Here is a 27,667-nt window from a genome sequence, read left to right as displayed (position 1 = left end):
CAACCCTTACCCGTTTTTTGGGGGGTGGTGTTTTCCACAAGTGTTTTTATGAGATGTCTTTATGTAGAAGGTGTGAGGAGGTTTTCTGGGGACACTCAGGGAGAAGGCCTGCATTTGTTATAACCGTGACCAGAGGACTGGGCTGAGGGGTAAAGGAAGCCTACAGAATTTTAACCTGCTTCCAGAAGACACCAAAAGGACCATATGGGGGGAGTTAGGGCAAAGCTGACTTAGGCAAATAAGGTGGCTTCAGGAGGGTTGAGCAAGGGTTCCCATAAAGCATTGGCAGAGATTCTTTGGGGTTGGATTCTCGTGAGGAGAACCCCAGTACAAACGATGATACCTCGAGGAAGACGGTTAGTGCTGGAAGAACTAGGGTGACCACAAGTTAGCAAATCAGGCTCAGATCATTCCTTCACTGGGCACGTGGCTAAATCCCCACTCTGCGCTAGGCACTCTGCTCGGCTGTGCGACCAAGACTGTCACCACTGTCGCTGCCAGCCTCACAGGGAAAAATCAGCATCCAGGGCACAGTGCAGGTATGGAGTGGTGAGGAGACATAACAGAGTTTCCGAGTAAGAGATCGGTGAAGAGAAACGCTGAGTGAAGTAAGGAAACACAAAAAGGGCAAAACTGTTAACACAGAAATGCAGTGAAGTAGAATCCAGGTGGTTTTGGTTGAGTCATACTCGAGAGCTTAAAGAAATAAAGGGGGTCAGGTGGTGGTGGCACACACCTTTAATCCCAGCCCTCAGGAGGCAGAGGCAGGTGGATCTCTGTGAGTCCGAGGCCAGCCTGATCGACAAAGTGAGTTCCAGGACAGGCTCCAAAGCTACACAGAGAAACCCTGTCTCCAAAAAATCTAAAAAGAAGAAAAAGAAAGAAAGAAAAGAAAGAGAGACAGGAAGGAAGGAAGGAAGAAAGGAAGGAAGGAAGGAAGGAAGGAAGGAAGGAAGGAAGGAAGGAAGGAAGGAAGATGAAGGGAGTGCATAGAGACCTGGATTTAACCCTCAGTACTCTAGACCCAGAGCTAGGTGAAGAGATAAAAGGTCAGAGGCTTATCAGACTTTCGCAGAACGACACACACCTCCACGGGGTGTGTGTGTGTGTGTGTGTGTGTGTGTGTAAGACTCCCTGAGATGCTTCTCCTTACAAGAGAATTGCATGTTGATATGATAAAGGCAAGGAATGCGCTACAGGTAAGTGGGAGGCTGGGGGCATAGCTCAGTGACGGAGCACTTGCTGGGCTAAGCACCTGCGTGTGCTAAGAACTGACTGAGGAGGGTCCGCGGCAGACTGAGTTCCTCTGTGGACAGGACTGGATTTCCATCCCGATCTACTGTATGGTTCTGGTCACTTGTTTAATCTATTTAACAAGCCTATACCTGGTATCATCTTAGGACACTGAAAAAGTTAACCAGGACACAACCTATTCGAGACACCCATGGTTATGGCCGCGACTGCCTCCTTCACTGGCTGGAATATGGCATCACCCCATTCCCTTTTGGCAGACATCAGCCCTCAGAGTTCTGGACTCCAAAGTAATCAGGGTCCTCTTGTTTTTCAGGATGAGGATGACCTAGCTCACACCCTGATCTGGCCTGAGATTCAACAGGAACTGAAAATCATTGAATCGGAGGAGGAGCTCTCCTCGTTGCCACCCCCTGACCAGAAGACAAGCTCAATAACTGAGACAGATCCAGCCCCATTTCCTTTCCCAGAGGCCTCTGCGAGTTCGCCCTGTAGCTCTACACCTCTGCAAGTGTGGACAAGGGACTCAGCCAATCAGAGCACACAGGAGGCTGCCATCCTCGCCGATAGAGAGAAGCTGGAGCCGGTGGGCAGCATCCCTGGGTCAGAGTCTGAGCTAGTGCTCAGCCCGGACCCAGCCGGTCTGGCACCTCTGCAATTACTTCTGTTTGAGAAGGTGTCTTCTCCAGCTAGGATAGACACAGGAGGCCCAAGAAATCTCTCTCCTCCACTTCCTCCTGCTCCTCCCCCTCCAACTCCTCTGGAGGAGGAGCCTCGAGTTTTGCTGTCAAAGGAAGGTCCTGACCGAGACAAATCATCCATGGATTCCAGGACAGATGCCTACACAGATCAGCCAAAACCCAGAGACAATCCTGGCGTCCCTAGCCTCTGTCAGAGAGAAGAGGCCATTGCCAGCCCCAACGAGAACCAAAATGCAAAGTGTGCTGTTGCTGAGCCCAAAGGCCCTGATCTTCCAAGCCCAACGCAAGAGGTCCAAGAGGTCGAAGTCTCCCCTCCAGAAGAGGGGGATGCCCCCCACACAGCACAGGAGCCTTCAGACTGTGATGAAGAGGACCCTGGCACAGACACCGCTCAGCATGGCCTGGAGATGGTAGAACCCTGGGAGGAGCCCCAGTGGGTGACTAGTCCCCTTCATTCTCCCACCCTGAAGGAAGTGCAGGGGTCGCAGGTGCAGTGCTCCCAGGGCCACCGATTGGAGAGGAGACTTTGCCACAGGCCCAGCCTTCGCCAGAGCCGCTCGCTAGACAGCAAAAGCACTGGTCAGAGTCACTGGACGCTCGAGATCCCCTTCTCCAGCAGCTGTGTCAGCCTTGAAACGGAGAGGAATTATGAGCCTCTGCCGCCCCCCGCAGCCAGGAACAAGTCTGCTGGGTGGGAGGAGAAAGCCCTGAAAGCCTTCAGAGAGTTCTCTGGCCTGAAAGGGTTAGAGGCTCTTCCCAGCCAGAAGGGACCGTCTGGTGTACCACCCAAACCAGTGGGAACCAACTTCAGCAGTCTGGAAGAGGGGAAGGAGCAGGAACCAGAGCAAGGACTCAGCAGCCCTCAGGTGGAACACAGTGATGCTCCTGGGCCGGAGAGCAGCACAGCAAGTTCACCTAGGGCTCAAGACAGCACCTCGCCTGGGGAGCACCCCCTAAAATTACAGCTTAAGAGCACTGAGTGCGGGCCCTCCAAAGGGAAACACAGGCCTTCCTCCCTCAACTTGGACTCTGCCACACCCATTGCTGACCTCTTCCGACTTGAGAACGGGGCTTCGTTTAGTTCACCTGGAATAGAGTTCTCTGAACTAGGAGACACCAAGGTCACCTGGGTGACCTCCTCTCACTGTCAAGCAGCCCCCTGGAACTCCCAGGACACTCAGGACCTGAACATTGTTGCCCATGCTCTGACAGGCCGTCGGAACTCAGCGCCTGTGAGCGTGTCAGCTGTAAGAACCTCCTTCATGATCAAAATGTGTCAGGCCAAGGCTGTCCCTGTAATCCCACCCAAGATTCAGTACACGCAGATCCCACAGCCCCTGCCCTCTCAGAACACAGGGGAAGGGGGTACTCAGCCTCTAGAGAGAAAGCAGGAAGAGCCTGTTTCAACCACTGAGACCCCTCAGAAACTCACCAAAGATGATTCTCCCTCCTCCCTGGAAAGCCCAGAGGAAGAGCAACCAAAGCAAGAGACAGGAGCGCTTGCATCCCAGAGGAAGGACAGCACTGCATCCTGCGTGTGCAAGGGGTCCTTCTGCTCTCCGCAACCAGGGGCCTCCAGTCTGCTCTCCACACAGGATGCAATGGTGCCATGTAGGAAGCGCACATCAGAGACAGAACCATCAGGAGAGAACCTTCTTTCTTCAAAACTGGAGCGAGCGTCTGCGGGTCCTAAGCCTTTCCACAGATCAAGGCCAGGAAGACCTCAGAGCCTAATCTTATTCCCTATCATGGACCACCTACCCTCCTCATCCACAATGATAGATTCCAAGGTCCTGCTATCCCCCATCAGAAGCCCCACTCAGACAGTCTCCCCTGGCCTTCTCTGTGGAGAGCTGGCGGAAAACACGTGGGTCACAGCGGAAGGGGTTACGCTTAGGAATAAGATGACCATCCCTAAGAATGGCCAAAGACTAGAGACGTCAACAAGCTGTTTTTACCAGCCCCAGCGGAGATCCGTGATTCTGGATGGAAGAAGCGGGAGGCAAATAGAATGAGACCAGTTGGCATCTGCAAAAATGTCAGGTTCATCTGGAGGTTATTATAGGACCAACTGGCCATTTTTCCAGGCACAAGTTATCTAAATGGAGGCTTATTTTGACCTCTGACCACCCCCATCTCCCACTTCCCCCGCCTCTCTGTCTTTGACCATGCATGAGTCCATTTGCCAGAATGGTCAAGACAAGGACCAAAAAGTCAGATTTAAGTAAGTCCACAGGAGCAAGTTGGGAAGGTTAGGCAAGGGAAGCGGATGGAATGCTTGCCTCCGGTGGAAACTGGGGCTCGTCTGTGAGTCACAGCTTTTCTCCATCACCACTGTTACTGTTCAGAGCTGGCTGTGTTAGTATCCCTTGAAAGAAAGAACAATCCTTTGCCTGAGTCAGAAAAAAAATCTTCCTGTTTCCATTGAAGGCTTCTAGGCTTCTTCGTGCTTTATTATGCTCTTTAAAGCATGTGTTCTTTTAGACCAGTTTTCTAATAAGCTCTGTAAAAAAAAAAATCTACCCTCAAGTAGAAGCAGATCTGAAAATGCAAACTAACATGCACTTAAGGTATCCAGGAGGTACTTTCTTGCGCTCTCTCCCTGGGATTGCTGCAAACCTGTCCGAGGTGATCCATGAACCACTGAGAAAGTCAAAATCAGGACTCAAGAGCAGAGCCCCAGATTGGCACGACCCACGAACGCTTCCTGGTGCTGGCTTTGTGACTCCCTCCACCTGCCCTGTGCTGAACTCCAATGGACAAATCCAGCAGTTAGGGGGACTGAGGACTGCAAGTCATATAAGTATGGGACGGGAAAGTCATATAGGTCTGCAGGAGAGACGTGTCTGCTTTCTTAATAGTACCAGAATTCAAGTACCACATGTCATAGGGAAAAGCCTCAAAGAAAGGCACAACTTCATAAGGACCTGATGTGTTTAAGTTGGCCAGGCATCAGGGAGAAAATTCTAGCTCAGCTTGACCATCCATCACGAAGCTGTCTGGGCCCGGCATGACAGGAGAGGCAATGAGGCACCCCAGCAGTGGCTGTCACTGTCATTCATGGTCCTCAAAGGGGCACTGCCTTTAGCCAATGGCTCCCTTCCTTTCTCCTCTCACTCAAGGGTAGATTTGAGACACCTCTCTCTGTCTTAATTCCCCCTTCACCATCCACCTGAGCACTCAGACTTGCTCTTTGGCATTGTCTAGACACAAGCAGATGCAGTAAACCAATCTGGTGTTCCTTACACCTGCTGGAAGATAGCTGGTGCTTCCATTCAAACGCTTAATGGGGCACTTTTCAGACTCCATCCTCGCTGAGCTCTGTCCAGAAGCCCAGTTTCTCTAAAGACTAGCAGCACCTGTGGGCTGACCCCACTCAGGTGGCACTGGACTGGGTAGGGCTGAGCTGAAGTCATCTCCCGTGGAAATGTGGAAGCCTTAGCACAGATGTCATGCCCTCCTTCCCTCCCTGGTTAACCTTAAGGATCTGAAGTCCTGACCTACCCCTTTTAAGCAGGGCCTGGGCCAAGGCTAACTAGTAAGTCAGCTAATGAGAGTGAGTCCACATGAGGGAACGTGGGGAGCAGTTACTAGGTCTTCAGCCTTTGCTTTCTCGGTAGGCGAGGAAAGCACTGGACCAACAGCCATGAGATGTCAACCCACGAGAAGTCTTAGGACACAGCAGTTCCCCCCTAGTCACGGAAGGTGAAGAAGTATGTGTGGAGAGATGAGAAAGGCCGTGCTCTGAAGATCTGAAAATGCACTCCTGCCTTAGCACGCTTCCCGCCAGCCTCAGGGTACTTATGGTTTGCCTTAGCAAAGACTCGTTCCAGTGGGACGTGAGGGAAAGAGCCAAGCACCGGATCACTCAAACTACTTAATTACTGTTCTAAATTTTCTAATACTTCTAGGATGTATTTGTACTGGCAGGTAGACAGAAAAGCCATCATCTGTATACTAACAAATGACTTCAATTCTGAGGGCGGGTTTCTAAAATGATTGCCATGCTCCTTTAGATACCATTCATTTACGACATCACCTTCCGAAGAACGGGCATATGGGTGTCCCCATGACCCCCTGATACTTATTTGGAAATATTCCTTACTTCAAGTTTTCTTAGCCAGTCAATTCCAGAAGGGTTTGGCGGCTTTACCATCTCAGAGTCCTGTTTCTCAAGTGTGGTCCTTTTTTGATGGTCTTACAGCTATCAACTGTCACACACATATTCATACATTTTGTGGGCTGATTAAGCCTGCATTGATGAAACTCATTCCAAGGCAAAGTAATTTTTCCTCAAGATGCCCTGGGTCACCATTTGGCCACCACCAGGGGCTCTAAAATTGGATCCCTGAGAATGGCCAATCAGACTACTTGCTTCCATCCAGGTGAAGTAGCACTGTTGTCAGGACTGCTGATTTGCAAAAAAGAGCAGGAGAATCACTCTTCAGAGCAACTGCCAGTCCCCAACCCGGGATAGCTCATTTTAAAGACTGAAGTGCAAGCAAAATGCTTACATGTACCCTTTTTTTTTTTGACGAATTACTGTTGCTTAAGTCAATAATCCATATTTATTTACAAAACAGTCCTCCCAAGATGTCCCCCCACCTTTTTGCCAAAATCAAGTGGAGAAAGAGCATTGAATTTTTGTTCTTTACTCTTAGAATATGAAGAGATCTGACTAAGATGTCATTATGAAATACACTACTGTCTTTACATGAACCTTAAAATTCAAAATAGTATCCAAGATAAAATTCTGGACTCTGGAGACACTAAAAATGTCAATGTCGGCATCCTCATCAAGCATTTATCAAAAGCTTGGTGAGAGGGCACTAGACCTTGGCACTCCCACACTGGTGAGGAGGAGTCTGACGAAGAGGAGGGATGCTGGCAATCAAAGAGCCCGAAACAACTGGGAGCAGGGTGAGAACCACTAGATGCCAAGAGAAGGCAGAAAGCCGCGACTAGCACCTTTCGGTAGGGATGTTAACAGTATCAAATGACCTACTAATTTCAAATAATCTAGTTAAGCAGAATTGCAAATCCAATAAAATATATCAGTGAGACACTTGGGTGTTGAGAACTTTGTTTTTAAAGATCAAAGTGAAAATGAGCTAATACGTATTTCTGATGGTTTGCATGGTCCTTGTTGGTTGCAAGGTCTACCTGTTGGATGTCTACTTATAAACCAAGTAGGATCAAATCCCACACACCGTAAGAAAGGATTTGAGAGAGTTTGATCATAAGAAAAGTCAATTTCTTTAGTTGATAAAATCACAGATATGCCCAAGACAAACTGCTAAGAAGCTCTGGAGAGCCGGGCAGTGGTGGCTCACACCTTTAATCCCACCCAGCACTTGGGAGGCAGAGGCCAGCCTGGTCTACAAAAGCTAGTTCCAAGATAGGTGCTAAAACTACAGAGAAACCCTGTCTCGAAAATGGAGCGGGGAGACCCTCTGGAGACCGCAAGATTATTTGTTTAGGACTGGGATGGAAGAAGTTTCTAGCAATCCCAATTCCTGCTTACATAAATTAGGACTACCTTCTACCAAGCTGGTCCTACTCGATGACAACATGCATTTTGGGGTTTGCTGGCCAAGAGTATGTCAGGCATTTCAAAGAGGAAGGTCAGCTCAAAATGTTTAATTACAAAGAATGTATCCTCCTTTCCTAGCCAAACAGAGGTGGAAGGAGAAAATAACAAGAGGAGAGGGCGACGTCATTAGGGCTATTGCCTGAGACCAGGCCAGTTCAGGCAGTATAAAAGGATTGACACACACAGAAATCACTTAGGTTAGGGTATGTGAGCAACACAGAGATGGGTTCTCAATGTGGGCCAAAAAGGAGGTAGCTAATGTGAGAAGCCAGGAACCCCGATGCTTTGAGTTGACATAGTGCCATTGTACTTTCTGGCTTATGATTCTGCAAAGTAAAGCACTTTTTTTCAAAGGACCCTACTGGCAGCCATATGATCGATTGCAAGCTGTTTCTGAACTCTACAAATGTTTCCAAAGATATAATCAAAATGTTTTCTATTCATTAAAAAATATATTAAACATACCCATAGAGAAATTTAAGTATAATTAAAAGAGACTGTTATGCTTTAAAATGTACTCTAATAAATCATAAAAAATATAATTCTTGGGATGGACTATTGGTTAGAGGACATGGGGGTCACCAAAATCAACACCATAAGTCACAAGACGTCATACTCACATTGCTAGTTTCTTGTGTGACATCATTTGGGTTTTGTTGTTGTTACTTCAAGGTCAGATTTCACAAACCTTCCATAAATTTTGGGTTTGCTTTTAAAAACAGTTGATGAGAGGGGCTGCTAGAGAGATGGTTCAGCAGCTGAGCACTGGCTGTCCTTCTGGAGGACCTGGGTGGATTCCTAGCACCCAGTTGTTGGCTCACAACCTTCTCTAATCCCAGTTCTAGGGGATTCCTCCCCTCTTCTGGCTTTCACCATGCACACACATGGGGTATAAACACACACAAGCCAAACACTCATACACATAAATGCGGGTTGGGGGAGAGAAACTTATGATGGGGTCTCACTCTCTGGATCAGACTGGCCTGAAACTATGTAGTCCAGTCTGGCCTTGGACTTGCAGCAGTCTTGCTTCAGCCTCCCAGATGTCAAGATGACATGCACGAGTCACCATGCCTGGCTTCCATTAGCTTGTTTTTGCTATATCTTAATATTCAACTGTTTGCAACTTCACTCTCTTACCACAGTCATTTAACCAAACACCCAGGACAAATTAACATCCTGTACCAAGTACAAGCTGTAACAACAACAACAACAACAACAACAAAAGACAGCCAACTCCTTGAAACTCTGTAGCTTAAACAGAGCTAAGAACCCGCTGCATAGGTGCAGGCTCGGGTTTCTTATAACTTCAGTTATGGACTTTTGTTCTGGGGGTGGTCACTGAGATTTGTGCACCTGTGCATGCTTGAAGTGTGCAGAGGCCAGAGACTGATGGAAGATGTCATCTGCAATCACTCTCCATGTTATTTCCTAAGGTGGATTCTCTGGCCAAGCTTGGAGCTTGCTCAGTAGGCTAGTCTAGCTGGCTTGCCCTTGGGAACTCTATCTCCCCTGCCAAGGGCTGGGATTAGAGATAGACTTGCCACACCTGCACAGCTTTTCCGTGGCTGCTGGGGATTTGAACTTACACAGCAAGGGCTTTGCCCACTGAGCCAGACCCCACCCTGAGGACTGAGTGGTCATCCAGCATCCAGTGCTAGAAAGAATAAAGCCAACATTCGCTATCCTAGCATTTATCACCTCACACACACAAACACATAACGTGGGAATCGGGGTGTGAAAGGAACATAAACTTCCTGACTTCAAGGATACTTCTACTCCACCAGACTTCTCCTTTGTCCTAAAATGTCCTCCCAGCTTCTCACTCTGTTCCTGCACCATTGCTCCTCCCTGTCTCACACAAAAGCCCTATCACAATGTATCACAATGTATGATCCTAACTATTTTAACTTTTTTAGGTGCCAAACGTCCTAGATTTAGCATCAGGCTCCACTTCCTACTACCATGTATCCCATCAGCACCTGGAAGAATTTTGTTCTCAAGGGAAACCTACCAACACCCGTGCAATAATTGTACATGGCTCTTCTTTTACTTGGTATTACTAAGCCCTCATATACGCCAGGCAAGAACTTTACTAGACTTATCTATCCCTAGTCAGTCTTCTTTTCTATTATGTGTGCCTTTTGCCTGTAAGAGTACTTGGTACCAACAGGGTTCAGAAGGTACCAGGCCCTCTAGAACTGGAGTTACAGGTGGTTGTGAGGCACCATGTGGGTGCTGTGAACCACATTCAGGTCCTCGTCAAGAACAAGTGCTCCTAACTGCTGAGCCACCTCTCTAGCCCTGCATCCATTTTTTAAAAATGGTATTTATCATATGTGTGAACATGTGAGGCGTTGAGGCGTATGTGGTGAGCAGAAGGCAATTTTCAGTCAGTTCTTTCCACCACAAGGTCCTGGAACCGAAAGCAGTGTCCACCCTGACAGCAAGTGCTTTACCTATCATACCCCTACGCCATTTCACCACTCCCCAGCCCTGTACTCTTGGCGTTTGATTTTGAGACGGGGTCTGATTTTTTCAGACTAGTCTTGAATTTACTCAGCCTTGGATTTTGACCCTCCTTTCCTCAGTATCAGAGATTATGGGCTTCTTTCATCAGGCCAATGTTTACAGTTCTTTATTTTTACTCACTTAGAATTATGTGTGTGTGGGGGGGTGTCAAGTGCCAAAGTGCACATATGGAGGTCTTTCTGTTCTGCTACTCTATTTCATTTGTGGAAGACCGCCGATGCCTGGCCCACCACTGTTCTAACAGCACTATTATCAAATTTGAAGAGGGCCTCAGACTCCTGAGTACCAGGATGACAGGTATACACCGCTACACACGGCTGCTCTTCTTGTACCACACCTTTAGAATTCAGACAATCCAGCTTTCAACAGAGGTAGAATCATGTTTATAAGACCAGTCTAGGGGGCTAGAGAGATGGATCAGATCTTCTCTTCTGCAGAGAACATGGGGGTTCTTTCAGAAAACCCGAGTTTGATTCCCAGCACCTATATGGGGGCTCCTAAGTATCTATAACTCAGTTCCTAGGGGATCCAACACCCTGTTCTGGCTTCCATGGGTATTAGCTGACACACTGCAGACATACATGTGAACAAAAGACTCATAATCATTGAATTATTTGTTTTTAAAAAGGCCTATCTTCTCTAATTAATTATCTCAATTATTTCTGTACACAAGAACCAACTTGGGACCTTTTGTTGTTGCTGCTGAGATACAAGGGTCTTACTATGCACCCTTAGCTGACCTCAAACTAAAGTCCTCCTCCATCAAGTTCCCGAGTGCTGAGATTACAAGCATATGCCACAAGACCTAGCTAAACTGCTAGCCAAGAAAAGGAAAACTAGATTCCAAGGAAAGCATAGCTAGATGGCAGCTTCCCCGCCTTCCGTTTCTCAGTTATATTTAGCTGAACCACTTTAAATGGCAAGAAAGCTAATATTCTAACTCTGTGCTTTCCTTTTCTTCTTCCTCCACTGTACAAAGTGATTCCCCATAAAGTCAATGCTCTTGCTGCTATAAAATGAAATTCTTGGACTGGCTGGATGGCTTAGTGGATAAGGCTTTGCTACCAGGCCGGACAACCTGAGTTCAACTCCAGCAGACTGTCAGCTGTATCTTCACTATGGCTAAAGCGCATATGGCTTTATCTTGCTGTGTCTGACTTTTGCTGAGAAATTAGATCCTAGGACTGTGAGATGGCTCAGGAGGTGAAGGCACTTCCACACACGCCTGACACCTGAGTGCAACCCAGAGATCCATGTAAAGTTAGGAGAGAACTCCCCAAAATTATTCTCTGCCTTCCAAAGACACACTCACTTGTACACACACACACGCACAAACTCAAAAATTTTCCTTTTCCTGAGACAGGGTTTCTCTGTATAACAGCCTGGCTGTCCTGGAGCTCACTCTGCAGACCAGGCTGGCCTGGAACTCACATAGATCCGCCTCTTTCTGCCCCCTGAATGCTAGGACTAAAAGCATGCACTACCACCGCCTGTCTGACAAAACCACTTTTAAAAGTATTTTAAAGGTCTAAAGAAAAGTTACTACTCTTCCAGGGGACCTGACCTCAGTTCAAGTACCCACATCAGATAGCTCACAACCACCTGTAATTCCAGCTCCAGGGGATTCAATGCCTCTAGCCTCCACAGACATCTGCATCCATGCACACAGACACAGAATTACACATCAGCCCTGATGAAATGAATATGGTAACGCACACCACTACTGTGGAGACTCGGGTAGGAGCAGCTCAAGCCCAAGGCCAGCCTGGGCTACTTCACAAGATTCTTCCTTTAAAAATAAAACAATCTCATCCAGGCATGGTGCACGCCTTTATTCCCAGCACTCAGCAGACAGAGACAGGCGATCTGAGTTCAAGACCAGCCTGATCTACAAAGAGAGTTTCAGGATAGTCAGGGCTACATAGAGAAACCCTGCTTTGGGGGGGGGGGGCAGGTAGAGGAAGGGAGAGAGAGAAAGGGAGGGAGGGACGGAGAGAGGGAGAGAGGAAGAAAGAAGGGGCGTCTCCTTAGAGATATGGTGATACACACCCATAATTTACCATTCCAGAGACCGATACAGGAGGGCTGTGAAAGCAAGACCTTTTCTAAAAGGAAAGAAAACAACAAAAGTACTTGTTAGAGATGCCTTCTAACAGCTGGTGGTCGTGAGCCATTTCAGTCATTCTATGGCTTTCCAAATTAAGTCCCGCTTTCTATTTAAAAAATGCCTTTGACAGGTGCCACTCCCTCTGTTTCCCTGTCTTGACTTCCCTCTCTCCTGCACTCATCACTACTGCCAGAACACGACTGCAGCCTTGCTGACTGAATGGCTCAGCACACCCCCTCAGGATGAGCGCCTGCCTTTCCTACTGCCCAATGCCTACCCAGCACCTGGAGGACAACATACATTTGCTGAATGCTAGGAGACTGGTTGTCAGATATTCAAATGTTAAGAGCAGCATCCACATCAAACCAAGAAAGCCTTGGCTAGATACAACATGAAGGTGGGCAGTGTGCACACCTATTCCTAGAATGTGCTTCCTTTTGAGAATACTTCCTCAAGAATTGTTTAGAGAGCTAAGTTTTTGAACTATCAGGTTGCTTTTGCTTTTTGCTTAGTAAGTCGCATCTGGGTCATGCAAAGCTTCAAAGTCTAAGCAGCGAAGCCCAGCTCTATTTCTGCTCTAAAACAAGAAGCTGTAAGCATAGTAACTCTCAGAGCAAGGACATGGTGACCTAAAGGGTTAACGCACAAATATGAAGGTTCTAAAGTAGGAAATTTATTTACTTATCTTTGCAATGCTGAGGAACAAAGAGCCCCGTGCATATAAAACAAGCAAAGGCTGATCTGCAAGCCTAAAGTATGAAATTTAAAACACCAATTTTGGGTACAGGTCAAATTTTGACGACAGAGCAGTAACTTCTTATATTTTTCCTTCCCTAGAATTCCAAGCACAGTGCTACTATAAAGAGGAAGCAGAGGAAGCAGCTAGATGGCACCTAAGACTTTCTGCCAAGGGGCTTGCCCATCCTCCCCACGCTCTAGAGACCCGCATTTCCACTCATCCTCTCCCTGGGGTCCAGCTTCACATCTTCTCCTGCATGAACGTGGGCACACTGCACACTTCCTGTCTCTAAAAAGCACTAGTACATATAACTAAAAGGAAAATGAAAATCTTTGGAAGCAAAAGCCATGAAAGTGACAGCAAACCCCAAAACACCAGGTGAAATTAATCAGAAGTATCACAAGAACAGGTCAGCAAAGACAGCTTAGGACGGCCTCCTCCCAGTAGGCAACTAAGAGCACCTGACCCAAGATTTGAACCCACTTTGCTGAATTACCCCCAACACTATTAGCATGCTAAATTAAAGGGCACTGGGTGCTGGAAGGCAACTCCATCCACCTCTTTTTTCTACAGCAGTTACTAGGGCCAGGGGAGGAACTAAAGCTAAGGGAAGACTGGAGAGAAAACAGACACACCTAAGACACTGTGTCAAGAGATACGCAAGACATGCTTCTAAGTGAATGTTACTCCAGAGCCAGACAAACAGGTTAATCTTTTACTGAAGGGGCGACCTCTCATGTATAATATTCAAATATACTAACACATGAAAGATAACATCACCTTGTTTATGGATACATTTAATATCCCTTGCCCTTCCCAACTTTCAAAACATAATAGTATACAAAATATAAAATATCTTAAATATTTATAAAAATCGCAAGAAAAAAATAGATCGTATGAAAATATTTTTATCTGAGTTCTCCCTCGTATTGAGAGGCAGCTTAATTTGCCTTGAGTTCGTAACTGTTGAGGGGGTAGGAGTACGCCCTGCCTAAGACGATTCTGTCCCGGAGGAGCTTAAATAGAACATAGTAGTTGCAGAAAAGGATGAGCGCCATGGAGAGCGTGTGGTTCCACTTCTCTGACCGCAGCAAGGAATAGAGCTGGTAGAAGACGACACTGCCCTCAATGAAGATAAGCAGGTTCAGCAGCCTTAATGGACGATGAAACAGGAACTGTGGGAAAACAAAATGTTGTATCATGGGAAAATTGAAATTACTGAATTCATTTTCTTAAAACTGCTTCATAGTTGTAAGTTCACATACCCAATACCAAGCAGATCTGCATATTCAGTGTCAAACTATTTCTAATCAGAGATCTGAAACGTTTCTCCTTTTTCTCATCAACTATGAAATAAATTTTATTGCAATGCCTCTAAAATGTAAGAAACGATGATGCCCAATAAGATTTTTTTCTAACATGGTATCATAGATGTTATTTTATCTAAGACATTCCAAAGCATATTTATCTAAGACCAGATTGGTAAAAAGACCACATGGAAATATTTTAGGATTTGTACCACAGACTCAAAAATTACAATTGCAATGTAGTAGCAATATAACTACTCAAAAATGTATTGTTAATCATTCTTAGCTTAGGATCTTAGGATCTAATGTAAGACATAAATACCAATATTAGGCAAGTCTGGGGAAAGAGAAAAGTATTATAAATTGAAATATCAGTATGATAGCTTTTAAATTCTGCAGGTTTTCCTATGTAGCCCAAGCCAGCTGACACTAGCAATCCTCTCCCCTTTGCCTTGCTTGTGAGTGCAGGATTACAGGTATGTGCCACCTCACCAAGCTACAACAGTGTGGTAATTTTCCCTTAAACCATTTGCCAACTATGATTACTAACTGAAACTCTCTACCTTGTATACTTCTGCTGAGCATGCTTTCCTTCCCCTAATATGGAAAAATCAGGTTCAAAAAGGCATGCAAAGAAGAAAAAGGGGGCCTGAACAGTTATCAGAGACACACTAAAAATGGGACTTATTTTCCCTCATCAGATTTTTTTTACTAAGGGGCTAATCCTAGTTTATTAATAAAAAGGTACTCTGAATATGGGGACACAGATTGCAACATAACATGAACCCCCACACAGCCCTACATTCAAATGAAGACAGACGTGGTCTATACTGGTATGCCATCTAAAAACAACTAATGTGGATGGAATTTCTGTCTCCAGGGTTTAAATGTGAGAATGAAGTTAAACTGCCTTGGCTGCTCTCAAGGACACTTAGCTTCTCTGGGCAGTCTTCAGGGGAAAGAAGTCTTGAACTTGAATCATAAAGATATCCAGCAACTCCATGTATAAAATGGCTCAGAATTACTATTGTAGAAAGATTAAGAATAGTCATTTCCCTTTGTTAGCATTAAAAAAAAAAGCCATTTCAAATTCTACAGCAAAGTGTAGTTAACTGTGCTAGTAACCCAGAAACTGATCAGGTCATAAAAAAAGGTTTTAAAGTGTAACAGCTACTGCTAATGGACAGGTTTGATTTATTGGGTTTGACTTATTGGGTTTTTTCACGCTGTAGCCAAAGGCTGGCCTTGAAACTCTAATCCTCTGCCTCTACTTTCCCAAAGGCTAGGATTACTGGTGTGAGCTGCCTTCTAGGTACACAGGCCGGTTTAAATGAATTTGAATGTTCTCAAACTTCAATCTGTGCTAAGTATCACTTCAGACAAAAATGTTCTAAATTCCTGGGCTCCTCCAGGGATTCTGATTCAGAAGTCTAGAAAAGAGGCCCCATCATTGTCACAAACATGACAGACAATTTAGGCAGCCCTAGGATCACTTTTGAGAAGTAGTGATTTACCTATTTGGTTGTGCAAAACCAGCAATTAGTTCATCCTTCTTATATGAATTTGGCTTGATTTTCCAGCTGTCCAACATGAACAAAAAATTATAATAAGATATCTAATTGGTATAGCTTAAAGGAACAGCACTGGTCAAATTAATTCATTCCCAAATATGCAAGACTCCACTGGCTGAATTAAATACTTATGGAGAAATCAAAGTTTATGGAGCTGTGACATGATCCACTCCTAAGATGGCCTTAAGCCAGAGGAAATGCTGCTGCCTCCTCAAGGCCCTGCACCCTCCTCAGGCTCTTCTCCCCCACAGCTATTTCCAGGCATCTTGCCCTAACGTCAGTTCCCAGAGGTCAAAAGCCTCCATAACCAGAAAGTCTGTGGTACTCTTACAAGAAACTGGGAGGGAAAAAAAGGAAAAAAAAAAAAAAGAAACACTTTTAAAAGATAAAACCTCCATTTCATAACAGAATTCAAAGGCACTACACTGCACACCTCTGCATATCCGTTTTCCCTACCCACACTGGTCAGCCCCTGCCCTTTCTTTAGAAGCAGAGACGTCTGCATCCTAGAGCTGGAGTATCTAGAAAACCGTTCAATCAGAGCACAGCTCAAGGCTGAGTTCAGATGGGATAGGAGAGGAATTAGTAAGAGCCTACTGCTTTTTCCTCTTCAATTTTAACTTTTTTTTTAAACTTTCTTCCATTCAAACTCAGGTAAACACTTCAAAAGACCCCATCATTACTGCATTAAATAGTATTTTAACTTTAATGCATGGATCTCGTTAATTCTTGGACAGGGTCAATATAGACAAGACTGAACTTGAGTTCTTGATCCTCCCGCCTCCACCTCCCAAGTGCTGGAAATACAATAATATGCCACCATGCCAGGCTCATATACAACATATCTGAAGGATACCCCAAACCACATTACTACCAAATTAAACTATGAGGTGAAAAAGAAAATCACATAACTACCTTGTTTTGAGCAATGGTATGTGGACTTCAGACTGCCTTTCCAAAAACATTTCTCAAGGTCAAGGGCCAGTATGAACTTTCTATAGTGTATTACATACTGTGCTAGATGCTTACATACAGAGTGGCCTCCTAACACTTTTAAGTTTATTCTTGAGAAATAATAAGAGGTACTTGCATAAAAGCGGGCATGGGATACATCTGAAGGCACCGCCACGTTGTAAGGTCCCATGGCTCTATACAGACATCTGCTGTGCCGCACCAGCACCCCTTGAGGCCATATTGTGTTTTCTGACCAACTATGGGAGAAAGAAATGCACTGTTAGAATACTGAGAATTAGGGGAGACAGTGTTTTGAAAGGCCAGCTATATTTCTATGGAAATCAGATTAAGCATTCAAGGCTTCATCTTCCTGAATTCTGAACATACATACAGTAATTCCACAGTCAAGCTCTTAGGAGTTAGAAAGGATTTGTTACGATAACGTACTTCATTGTTATACAGTATAGAGAACTACCAAGTGAAGGACTTACAGGAGTGGGAGAGTGAGCAGGCCAGAAAACAAAGTATAAGAGGCGGACTGTCATCTGGATCCCAAGTGAGCAGTAAGAGGGTACAAACAGCAAGTGAAAGCCGATGACAACAAATGCAAGAAATTAACACCACTGCCACACACCCCATACAGGATCTGTTTGCTAATCACCTAACTCAAATGCCTCACAGATGGGAGAAGCTATACAGCAGAACACAGAACACACGGTACTAGTACACAGACATTCCTCTTTACCATCTTCTTGGTTCATTTCTACAGAGGTTTCTCTAAGGAAAAGAAATTAGGGAAGGAAAAGCTTCTCTCTTTCCAGCATCAATGTAATGGAGTTGCAGAAGGATGGAAATCTTCAAATTAAATTTATTTATTTTTTTCACTTAAATCTAAGTTAATCATCACTTCCTGATTTTGGAAAGGTTAGTCTCCTAGGATAAGAACTGGGACAGCAGTTTAGATATGTTAAAAATAAAAATTATTCTAGCACCCTGAAGCGTTCCCAGTTGAGAACACGTTCCACCGGCCTTGCTCACACTTACCAGCATTAAGGTGATGATACACCTCATGGCCACGTGCCACCAGTAGCCTGAAGATGTACAGTACTAGGACTGTGGACTGTACTTTCAACTGTTATTGAAATCTGTCCTTTGCCCACATTCAGGTTTCTTTTCAGCCTGGCCCAATCTCTTTCAGTTCCTGGGCTTGAAGGCCTGTGCTAATCTGTATCAGACATCAAGGCAGATAATTGAAGGGAGAACTCTGAGGGGGAGAGGGGAAGGAAGGTCACCTCAATCTGTCCCATTTCAGGAGAGGAAAACTGGTAGATGAAATTTGTGAAATATTTAAATTATAAAAGGGAGGAAAGCGAAGAGGGTCCATGTTTGAAGATGGCCCAGGCCTGAGAGACAGTTATGATAGTGCGCTCAGAACTGACAGAAGGAAAGCATTTGGGAGTTAGGCATTCTGAACCATGCACAGAAATGACTAATAAAATACACAATCAGAGACAGGGACAGTTTTCATTTAAGTATAGGAGAAACAATCAGTACAGAGATTAGGAAGAAAAAGGAAAGAATTACAGGCAAGAAAAATTACTAGAGCAGATGTGCGCTTATTAGAAAAGGCAAAAGCAGCAAATTCTAGTTACACAGCTGCAGCAATGGAGATGAGAAGACAAACCTTATGTCTTACAAACAGTTTAAAATACATACACACACACATATGTTCCCAAGTATGTTTGGATTTGGGCAAAAGGTAAAGACTTAAAGGAAAATCCAGAGTTTAATGCACTCTGGAGTAGCTGGGCAGCTGAAATGTGGACCCATTTGAGGAGCTGGTGATGGTGCTGGAAATGAGTTAATGCCCTGTATTCTTTTTAGTATGATGACAAGCACACATATAAACAAAAAACAAACATTTAAAGCCGAGAACGAGAATGACACACACAAAGCATATAAACATGACCAGTATCATGAAGAGATATGTTACATGGTTACCCTCTAACCTACTCACATGTGCTGTGGAGCATTGCTGTAGAACCCATGTTCCAACTTCTGCCACTTGCCCAGGTGAGCAGCTGATTTATGTAGCAAATCACAGTATTTGGATGGCAGCAGTTGCGTGGTGAGCATGACAAAAGCATTGATCCACACCATAATGAGGTGCTCACACGACCAGCGCATGTCGTAATACTGGGTACTCTGGAAGAGACCATAAGAGAAGCGATCCATGCACTGGCAGTGAACTGAGGCAGGGAAGGGTGTGGACATACACCCTGCAGACAAATGCCACTGAGTCAACATGCACTGGTTGTCCTGCTGTCCGTGCAGAAACTTCAGGAGCAGAGTCCTCCAAAATCAACCTGACTTTCTGGCTGTGCGAGTGAGGGCTGGGAGGGAGAACAATTATGTTCTATGTGTTTCCTCCTGGAAGACCCGAGTGCTTCTGAAGGGCCAGTCCAGCTGCAGACGTGCTTCTGATGGGGGAGAGGAGGATACTACAACATCCCAAGTGATATCCAGACCATTTATCTTTTCAATTGAAATAAATTGATTTTAGGTTAAATCCAAGATGACCCTGTTATTATCAACCACAGCAGGCTAAATTTCATTGAAATCTTGGTTCTCTTATGCTGCTATGTAATGATTCTATTTTAAGTTCACTCTTTATTTTTCCCAAAAACTTTAAAAAAAATTAAAAAAGAAAAACAAAGAAAAAAGGAAGGAAGGAAGGAAGGAAGGAAGGAAGGAAGGGGGAGCTACTATGGGGTGCATCACATATATGGAAATACCTATCCGCCAACCAGGAGCGGTATTAGTGCACTCCAGATGCAGCCGAACTCCACCATCCAGGCTGCCAAAGGGGAGACAGAGAAAAGGGGAATTAAACAAGAAATACCCAGCTTATGTAATTGACACACAAATCCAGGGAGTCCAGAAAGCAGGCCACCTGCTTACCTTCACAAAGCACAGCGGGAGAAATGCAACGTAGTAGGCACTGAAGAGGGAGTTGAAGAGAACTTCCTTGATTCTGTGGTTGAAATCTGCTTTCAAGCATTCTACTTCATTGCGAATGAGATCGGGAGATAGGGGGCAGCTGTGGGTGGGGATGGGCGTGGCATTATTAAACTGTTCTTTCAGAGACTCCAGCAATAAGGAGAGGAAATCTTTGGATTTGGCCAAACTGCCCACATTCGAAGCACCTTCCTCTACTGCCTGGTGCTGAACCACATAGTCTGTGAGAAGAAGATGGGCTCTACTATCTTGGTGGAAACAGCAGAGAGGAACATAAACTCCGAACCTGTAACACAGAGTGAATACAAAAATGAGACGATTCTTGCACATCACGTAACCACATCATGGAGTAGTATGCATGCATTGCAGAATAGGATAGTACATAAAAGGCCCAATGATAACATATAAAAACACCTAGAAACAATCATTTTTACTGAGTGCACAGTTTTCCAGAATGCAACTTTTCTACATGGTGATGGCCAGGGGTCAGGGTCTGAGCTGGGTGGGTGTTGCCAGGTTCTTGGACTCCTATTCAAAGAACTGAAATAAAGGTTCATACAGATACCCAAGGCCCAGATTACTCTTCAGGGCTTCTTTTCTGGGGTTCAGGAGGGTGACTTTAGTTACTCAGGACTGTAATGAGGGTTATTCTCTCTTTTGGCTGATAGATTATGTCATATAATCATTTTGCTGCTATGCATGTCCCTTCCCATAATGCACTTGGATTCTAATTACGTAGTCTAAATTATGCATTTGCACAATATGATAAATAGAAGATTTCCCCCCAAAATCCACTTCAGGACTGCGACTTAATGTTCATCTAACCCAACAATTTAAGGTCAGATCAGTCTTTGTTAGGAATATATTTGAAAAGAAACTGTAAATCTGGTAATTATTAGGGGAGAAGAAACCTATTCCACACCTGTTACAGGAGGTCACTTGTTTATTCCTGGCTGCTCAGACACACACCCTGCTCAGAGAGGGATGGATATGAAGCTGATTGCAGTGGGGGCCACGGCTGCTAGATGCATTGTTCAGGGAAGGCTGTGTGCATAGCACACACAGGTAGAGAAGCCCCAAGTACCTTATTGGGGCAGGGACAAAACATAACAAACCAAGTGGAGTCCCATAATACTGACTCATTTCCTTATTACTTCCTCCATAGACTTTACCACTTTCTGTGCATTTAAGAGATATATCATTTGGGGATGGTATTATTTTCTTGGATTACTTTCCCTCGTTACCAATTTAAACTCTACAAAATAATTTAAGTCTGGTTAATTCACTGATAACCTTAGTGCCTAAAATAGCTGACGAAACAAAAGTCTCACAGAAAATATTTGGTAAATTAATGAAAAGGTTACAAGTACAGTAAATTTCTACACACAATAATATTTGGGTAAAGAAATGATTTTTTTTTTGAGAATTTTGACAACTTCTCTTTTGATCCTGGGGATTAAACTCAGGGTTTAATGCTAAAGCTTTATGTTTAATGCGCACGCTAAGACAAATCTACCTTGAGCTGTGTACACCTCCCAACCATCTATGTGAATATTTTAGACTTACTCCAACTATTGGCTTCTAAAGCATTTTATTTTATTTGTTGATTTTTCGAGACAGAGTTTCTCTGTGTTGTAACAGTCCTGGCTGTCCTAGAACTAGTTCTAATTCTTGTAGACCAGGTTGGCCTCGAACTCACAGAGATCCACTTGCCTCTGACTCCTGAGTGCTGCAATAAAGGTGTGTGCCATCACCGTCTAGCTCCTGAAGTATTTTAAATACTCCCAAGTATCCATTAGGTAACTGCCATAAGCTGAACTATATATTGTAAATAAAATGGTCAGTTCACTGGCATCAATTCAGATATAAAAAATACCAGTAAAGAGCATGTTGCGTATTTCATTTTAATAATAAAACATTAGTTATTAAAATGTCTTTTGTTAAAATGACATCTGCTCATAATTTTCTATGGAGGAAAAAAGGATGAGCTGTTTACTAATTGAGAGAATGGTTTGGGGTAGCTCCAGGACCCACTGTGAAGATGCCCTTGAGAGGGTGGGATGGCATTAAGAGGCACAAGAATCAGGTAGACAAATCACTTGTGCACTTGGAACCATCAAACAAAAGTCTGAGGTCAACCTTGGCTACAAAGTACATTCTAGACCACAGTGAGACCCTGACTCAAACAAAAACAAATTTAAAAAAATCTCTGCATACAAAACTGAAGGCGATATGTTTCATTAAATTCAATATAGCTGAAACATGCCAGGTAGTGGTGGTGCAAGCTTTTAATCCTAGTACTTGGGAGGCAGAGGCAGGAGGACTGCTGAGTTTGAAGTCAGTCTGGTCTATAAAGTAAGTTCCAAGACAGTCGGAGTTAAACAAAGAAATCCTGTCTCAAAAACTAAACCCAAACAAAACAAAACAAGTTGCTAAACAACTAGAAGTGACAATAAGAGGCTAAATGTACAATACAGTGTAATGGGGACCCCAATTTTTCAGTCTTCCTTGTTATCTCACACTTCCTATGTGACTGCTTGGCTTCATCCTGTGGGTAAAGCGACCAACCCCTATCACACACTGAGCTCAACAATGTGGCTTGTATGGGCCAATGACGATGTCAGCCAACATAGTACAATCAGATGCTTCAATGAGCTGTACACAGACTCTCTCTTGATACTCTGTCAAACTCATGTAATCATACCAGACTAGCCTGCTAGAGGATGAGACATGGGGAACAGAGAGTAGCATTATAGTGGCCAGTTAATCCCAAGTCTGCGGATGAACCCAGGCAGATAGTTCCGGAGAGGCCCCCGATTCCCAGCTAACCTCAACACCCATGCAATACCTATCTCTCATGGTGATAGGGCATGTGGTGAAGTCCTATGGCAGCCAATAACTGACTGAGGGTAAGATGAGAGGAAGCAGAAGAGAACATCAGACCACAGAGTAAATTAAGGGATTCAGTAAAGCATTTTTAAGGGTGTATGTGTATTTGCCTGCATGCATGTTTGAGAACCACCTGGGTATCTGATGCTTGTGGAGTGAGAAAAGGGTGCCAAGATTGCTTAAAGACGGGCGGTGTTGGCACACGCCTTTAATCCCAGCACTCAGGAGGCAGAGGCAGAGGCAGGCAGATCTCTGTGAGTTCGAGGCCAGCCTGGGCTACAAGAGCTAGTTCCAGGACAGGCTCCAAAGCAACAGAGAAATCTTGTCTCAAAAAGCCAAAATCAAAAACAAAACAACACAAAAAAATAGATTGCTTGAAACTGGAACTATAGATGGTTATGAACCACCACCAGGTATGTTCTGGGAACTGAAACAGCGTCCTCTGAGAGATTAGCCAGTACTCCTAATCATTAAGCCATCTCTCCGGCACCACAAGGAAGGATTTTAAAGAAGGGAGCAGCAAAACACTTCAAATTTGGGTCTCAAGCTGTAGCGTTTAGGATGACCCTGAACTGGTGCTCCTCTTGCCTCTACCTTTCAAGTGCTGGGAATGGGCAGATTCAGGGCATGGTTACGAGCCACAGTTACTAAGAATCCACTGAAAACCGAAAGGAAGAAATGAGGGTGGCTTTAAAAAAAAAACTTATGAATAAATGAAAAAGAAGTGGTGGTTCCCATACTCAGTATTTTAAATTTCCCATACCTTTTAAATTAATGCTTATATAAAAGGTAGATTATCTAAGTTTCAAAACATAAAAAGGGTAAATATATTTAAACCTAAGATTTGTTTATATTACATGTTTATTACTATTGTGTGGGATGTAGAGAATAAATAAGCTTTTTTTGGGAGGGGGCACGGTGAAGCAATGTCTCATCATGTAACCCTGGCTAGTCTTGAACTCGAGATTCACCAGCCTTTGCCTTCCAAGTACTGAGATTAAAGCCACAAGCTACCATTCTTTGCAGTAAGCTACTTAAATTATAAAGTCTGTTAGCCATCTTAATGATCGCATTCCTCTTAAACTACAGACCTTTACTAGGTGAACAGTGCTAACTGAAACAATTCTACACTGGGAGGAAAGCCACGTATCTGGGTTTCCCCAGAATACTCTTGGTTTATACCTGCTTCCCCAACTACCCTAGTTTAGAAAACAAATTATATCTACTAGCTTTCCAATTTTCTATATTTTTACTTTATGTACGAAGAATCTCATTTTCCCCTCCATCATGTCACTTGCATAACTCAAATAACTTCTAAAGATTTGCCAATAAAATGTAAAACTGAAATACTCACGGATATCCAAGGAAGAGGAGATTGAGGACTGAATGGCTTCGGAAAAGATTAACCAGGGTCCAGCAAAGCACCCATCCACACAGAGTAAGTAGCACCAGGCGGGCCAGTATCAGAGCCGTGTAGTGAATCATGGATGCTGCACCTGCCTTAGTGGCCTGCAAGTGTGGAAGCATGTAAAGAAACGGTGTATACATTTGTACACTGGCTATTCAGTGCCTCAGAGTAAGAGCTTGCATTTAGCGAAAACTAAACTCAAAAAAGGCAAAACTTGCCCCATCCACACCTACCTTCCTAATAGTTGGAAATTAAGACTTCTCTAGGCACTGTTATTTCCTTCTTCTACTGCATACCCCTCATGTGGACATCCTGGAAGTCTGTACAACTATCACTTGCTTATACCTGGCCCAGAATCGGTCATCAGAACACCACCAGGCTGCTTATTAAATGCATCAATACCTAACAACTTTCTTGTCCAGAAATATGCAACAAGATTCTGAACCAAGAAATCTGTATTTCAACAACCTACAGATTTTTCTTTACAAACAAGATGGAAGATGCTGGGCCTTTGGCAAGGCCTGCAGTCCCAGCTATGCTGAGGCTGAGGCAGGAAGATCACAAGTTTAAAATCCACCTGGACAAGCCCAAGACCACCTGGCCAAATTAGGTTCAACAGCGCCATAAAAAAAAAAGAAACAAAAGATGGAGAAGTGTTGACTATTCCCTCCTAATGTCCTAGCAAACAAGGGCCTCAATAGTTCTTTTTCAAATCTTTACTTCTGAACTTTTTGCTGGGTGAGTATTTTATAAACCACTAAAGTTCCATAATCACATCTTCTTTGATAGATTGTGAATTTCTTTTTAAACTTCCGCACAAATGAAAACAATGAATTATCACATTTAATTCTTTTTACCACAGTTGCTCAAATGCCTTCTTAATCCCAAAAATGTAAAACTAACTACATATAGCAAATAAGAGAATACTTATTACTTATCAAAAGTTGAAGCTTTACATGTCATGTTTTTTTCCTAAAATGACGTAGACACCATAAACAAACTGCAGTGAAATCAGCAAGTCCCCGTTCACCACACATATCAGTCCGTTTGTTCTGTTGTCGTTTTTCTCTTAGAGACAGGGCCTCATACTCTGTAGCCCAGGCTGACCGCGGACTCATAACCCTTCTGTCTCAGCCTCCTTTGGGATTAAAGACACGTACCACCTCAAAACAGTAGTCTTGGGACCCAGAAAGGGATCTGCAGTCACCAACACAAATTTAGAGGATAGTGTTTTGAATCTCTCTTTACATCTATTCCTTAAAGATCATAGTACTTAACATATATAATGTACAGGTACTACATACTACAGTAATGCTCAGTAAAACATTCCAGTTGACTGAATACATTGTAGTGGTTGAATAAAATTAAGGGAGAGTTGTATGCTATTTATATCACTGCTTGGGAAGTGGAGGCAGAACTGCTTGGGGTCTGGAGACTGAAGTCAGTCTGAGCAACATAGCAAGACCTTTCAAAGAAAGCATTAAATGGACTTTAAAAACTCCTCTTGTCAGTGACATAGCTGTCAGAATGTCACAGTTCCTAGTGTGTGTGTGGTGATGCTGATTCAAACATACCTACCATACTCCCAGTTATATAAAAGTACAACACAGTTACATACAATAATGTTTGATAAAAACTACTGGAGCTAGATTACATATACTTTTATCATTCTCTTAATGTTATTCATTACAAGCTTACTGTAGAATAGTACATCTCTGGCAGCATTACCTCTGAACTACATCAAGAAATCACATGGGGTGACTGACAACCATCATTCAAGTTTGTGTAAATATGCTACGCAATGTTCACACAAGAAAATCTTGCAATGCATTTCTCAGATCTTTTCTTGTCATTACACTATACTACATTACATTACACAACAGCATTTGTATGTATACTCATACAGACACACTGTAGATACACACAATATAAATTTTACACAAGTAAAAATGCAAAGTATCATTAAATGAATGCTATACCTCTGCTTAAGCATCAAACTGTGAGAAAGGCTCAAGATATTTTAAGCTATAGTAGGAAAAATAGCTCCATTTCACTCCTGAATACATACCCCACACCAAAGGACTCCATGTGTAATCCTGAGGAAATTATTTAACCACTGGAGCTACTCCACCATCTCCATTCTCAATTTAAAATTAGAAATTTAAAGCCGGGTGGTGGTGGTGCACGCCTTTAATCCCAGCACTCAGGAGGCAGAGGCAGAAGGATCTCTGTGAGTTCGAGGCCAGCCTGGGCTACAAGAGCTAGTTCCAGGACAGGCCCCAAAGCCACAGAGAAACCCTGTCTCAAAAAACCACACACACACACACACACACACACAAAAAAAAAGATTAGAAATTTAAAAGAAGGCAAGCTAGTACCGTGGTACATACTTATCTTCCCAACACACAGGAGCTGAGGCAGGAAGATCATGAGTTTGAGGCCAGCCTAGGCTAAATGGAAAGACTCTGTATCGAAAACTAAAACAAAGACTGCTTCCGTGTAGTGGCACTAAAATGGATTTGTTTTGCTCAGTGATTTTTGCCTTATTCCAGAACCCAAACTCTTAACCACTGTGATGAAGCTACCCAGTCAAGAAATGCAAATATTAAACTTAAACTTCAACAATTATTTTTAAAGTATGATGAGAGCTACAAGAAAAACCTATGCTACCAGGAGAGCACATGACAAGACTTTTAACGGCAAGTATTTAGTGCCTGGTAGTGCAGACCTGTGATCCCACATACTGAGTGAGGCAGGAAGACTACAAGGCCAAGGCCTGCCTGGGCTGAGTGAGCTCAAGGCTAGCCTGAGCAATTCAGTGAAAGTCTCAAAACAGAAGGTAAAACATAGGCTATGGCTATAATGTAGTAGGAGATCTCTAGATCTCTTGCCTGGTGTGTGGGGAAGTCCTGTGTTCAGTCCTAGGATCCTCGCCCCACACCATTCTCAAGTGATAGTTATATTTAAACTGAGACCTGAGGAAAACGAAGGAAAGCCAAGGGTAGAAAAATATTTGTAACACCAAGTGACAAATATATAGATAATGTTCTCGGAGCACATGAAAAATACATAAACACAAACACACACGGACACCAAACTTTTATGTATATATAATGATTAGAAGGAATTTGGTTCTTTATAATAGGACTGTAATTTTTAATTTTCTATTTTGCTTTTAGTTTTTTACAATGGGGTACCCTATTTTCTTGCTTGGAGAATGTTTAAAGAGAATTGGTTCAAAATGGTGAAAACTGAATTTCTGTTTAGTCTTGTGGAGAAGTAAAGCAGGTTTGGCCTGGTGGTGAACAGAGTCTGCCTAGGGAGAGAGGCAGTTCAGCTTTCTGAATTAATTACCTCCAGCCTGTCCTTAAAAATGACTGGTCTTTCTCAGGTAGGGATCCTTTCTGTGGCATAAAAAAAAACAAAAGAAGGCAAACATATTTTAATGGAAGGCTTCTAGAAAAGATGTTTTATGATGAGCTTTACCCACCTAATTTAAATATTTTAGAAGAGAATTATGAGACAGCTCTAGATTTTTAATTTTTTAATAGGAGGTAGCCACAGCACTCAGATACAAAAGATAAACACAGTGTTTTT

The 27,667-nt window shown here is 43.7% G+C and overlaps 2 protein-coding genes across 4 annotated transcripts in view; one reads left to right on the top strand and one right to left on the bottom strand.

Moving 5' to 3' along the window:
* Arhgap31 (Rho GTPase activating protein 31) overlaps positions 1 to 7,017 on the top strand; it is a 109,801-nt gene extending 102,784 nt beyond the window's left edge. For both annotated transcript variants that reach the window (XM_048422452.3, XM_048422451.3), the window contains exon 12: positions 1,568 to 7,017. In XM_048422452.3, coding sequence (XP_048278409.3) covers positions 1,568 to 3,967 — 2,400 coding nt within the window. In that variant the 3' untranslated portion in view covers positions 3,968 to 7,017. The remainder of the gene's footprint in view (positions 1 to 1,567) is intronic.
* A 6,607-nt stretch (positions 7,018 to 13,624) lies between these two features.
* The window catches only part of Tmem39a (transmembrane protein 39A), a 28,976-nt gene continuing 14,933 nt past the window's right edge, over positions 13,625 to 27,667 (bottom strand). For both annotated transcript variants that reach the window (XM_048422445.3, XM_048422444.3), the window contains 5 exons: positions 24,017 to 24,171; positions 19,717 to 20,059; positions 18,773 to 18,960; positions 16,892 to 17,012; positions 13,625 to 14,098 (listed from right to left, as the gene is read on the bottom strand). In XM_048422445.3, the coding sequence (XP_048278402.1) occupies positions 13,865 to 14,098; positions 16,892 to 17,012; positions 18,773 to 18,960; positions 19,717 to 20,059; positions 24,017 to 24,171 (1,041 nt within the window). In that variant the 3' untranslated portion in view covers positions 13,625 to 13,864. The remainder of the gene's footprint in view (positions 14,099 to 16,891; positions 17,013 to 18,772; positions 18,961 to 19,716; positions 20,060 to 24,016; positions 24,172 to 27,667) is intronic.

Source organism: Myodes glareolus, chromosome 2 (genome assembly GCF_982192425.1).
Source record: "Myodes glareolus chromosome 2, mMyoGla1.1, whole genome shotgun sequence".
Taxonomy (NCBI): Eukaryota; Metazoa; Chordata; class Mammalia; order Rodentia; family Cricetidae; genus Myodes; species Myodes glareolus.
Note: the sequence above shows the minus strand (reverse complement) of the source record. Positions and strands in the feature narration are given on the sequence as shown.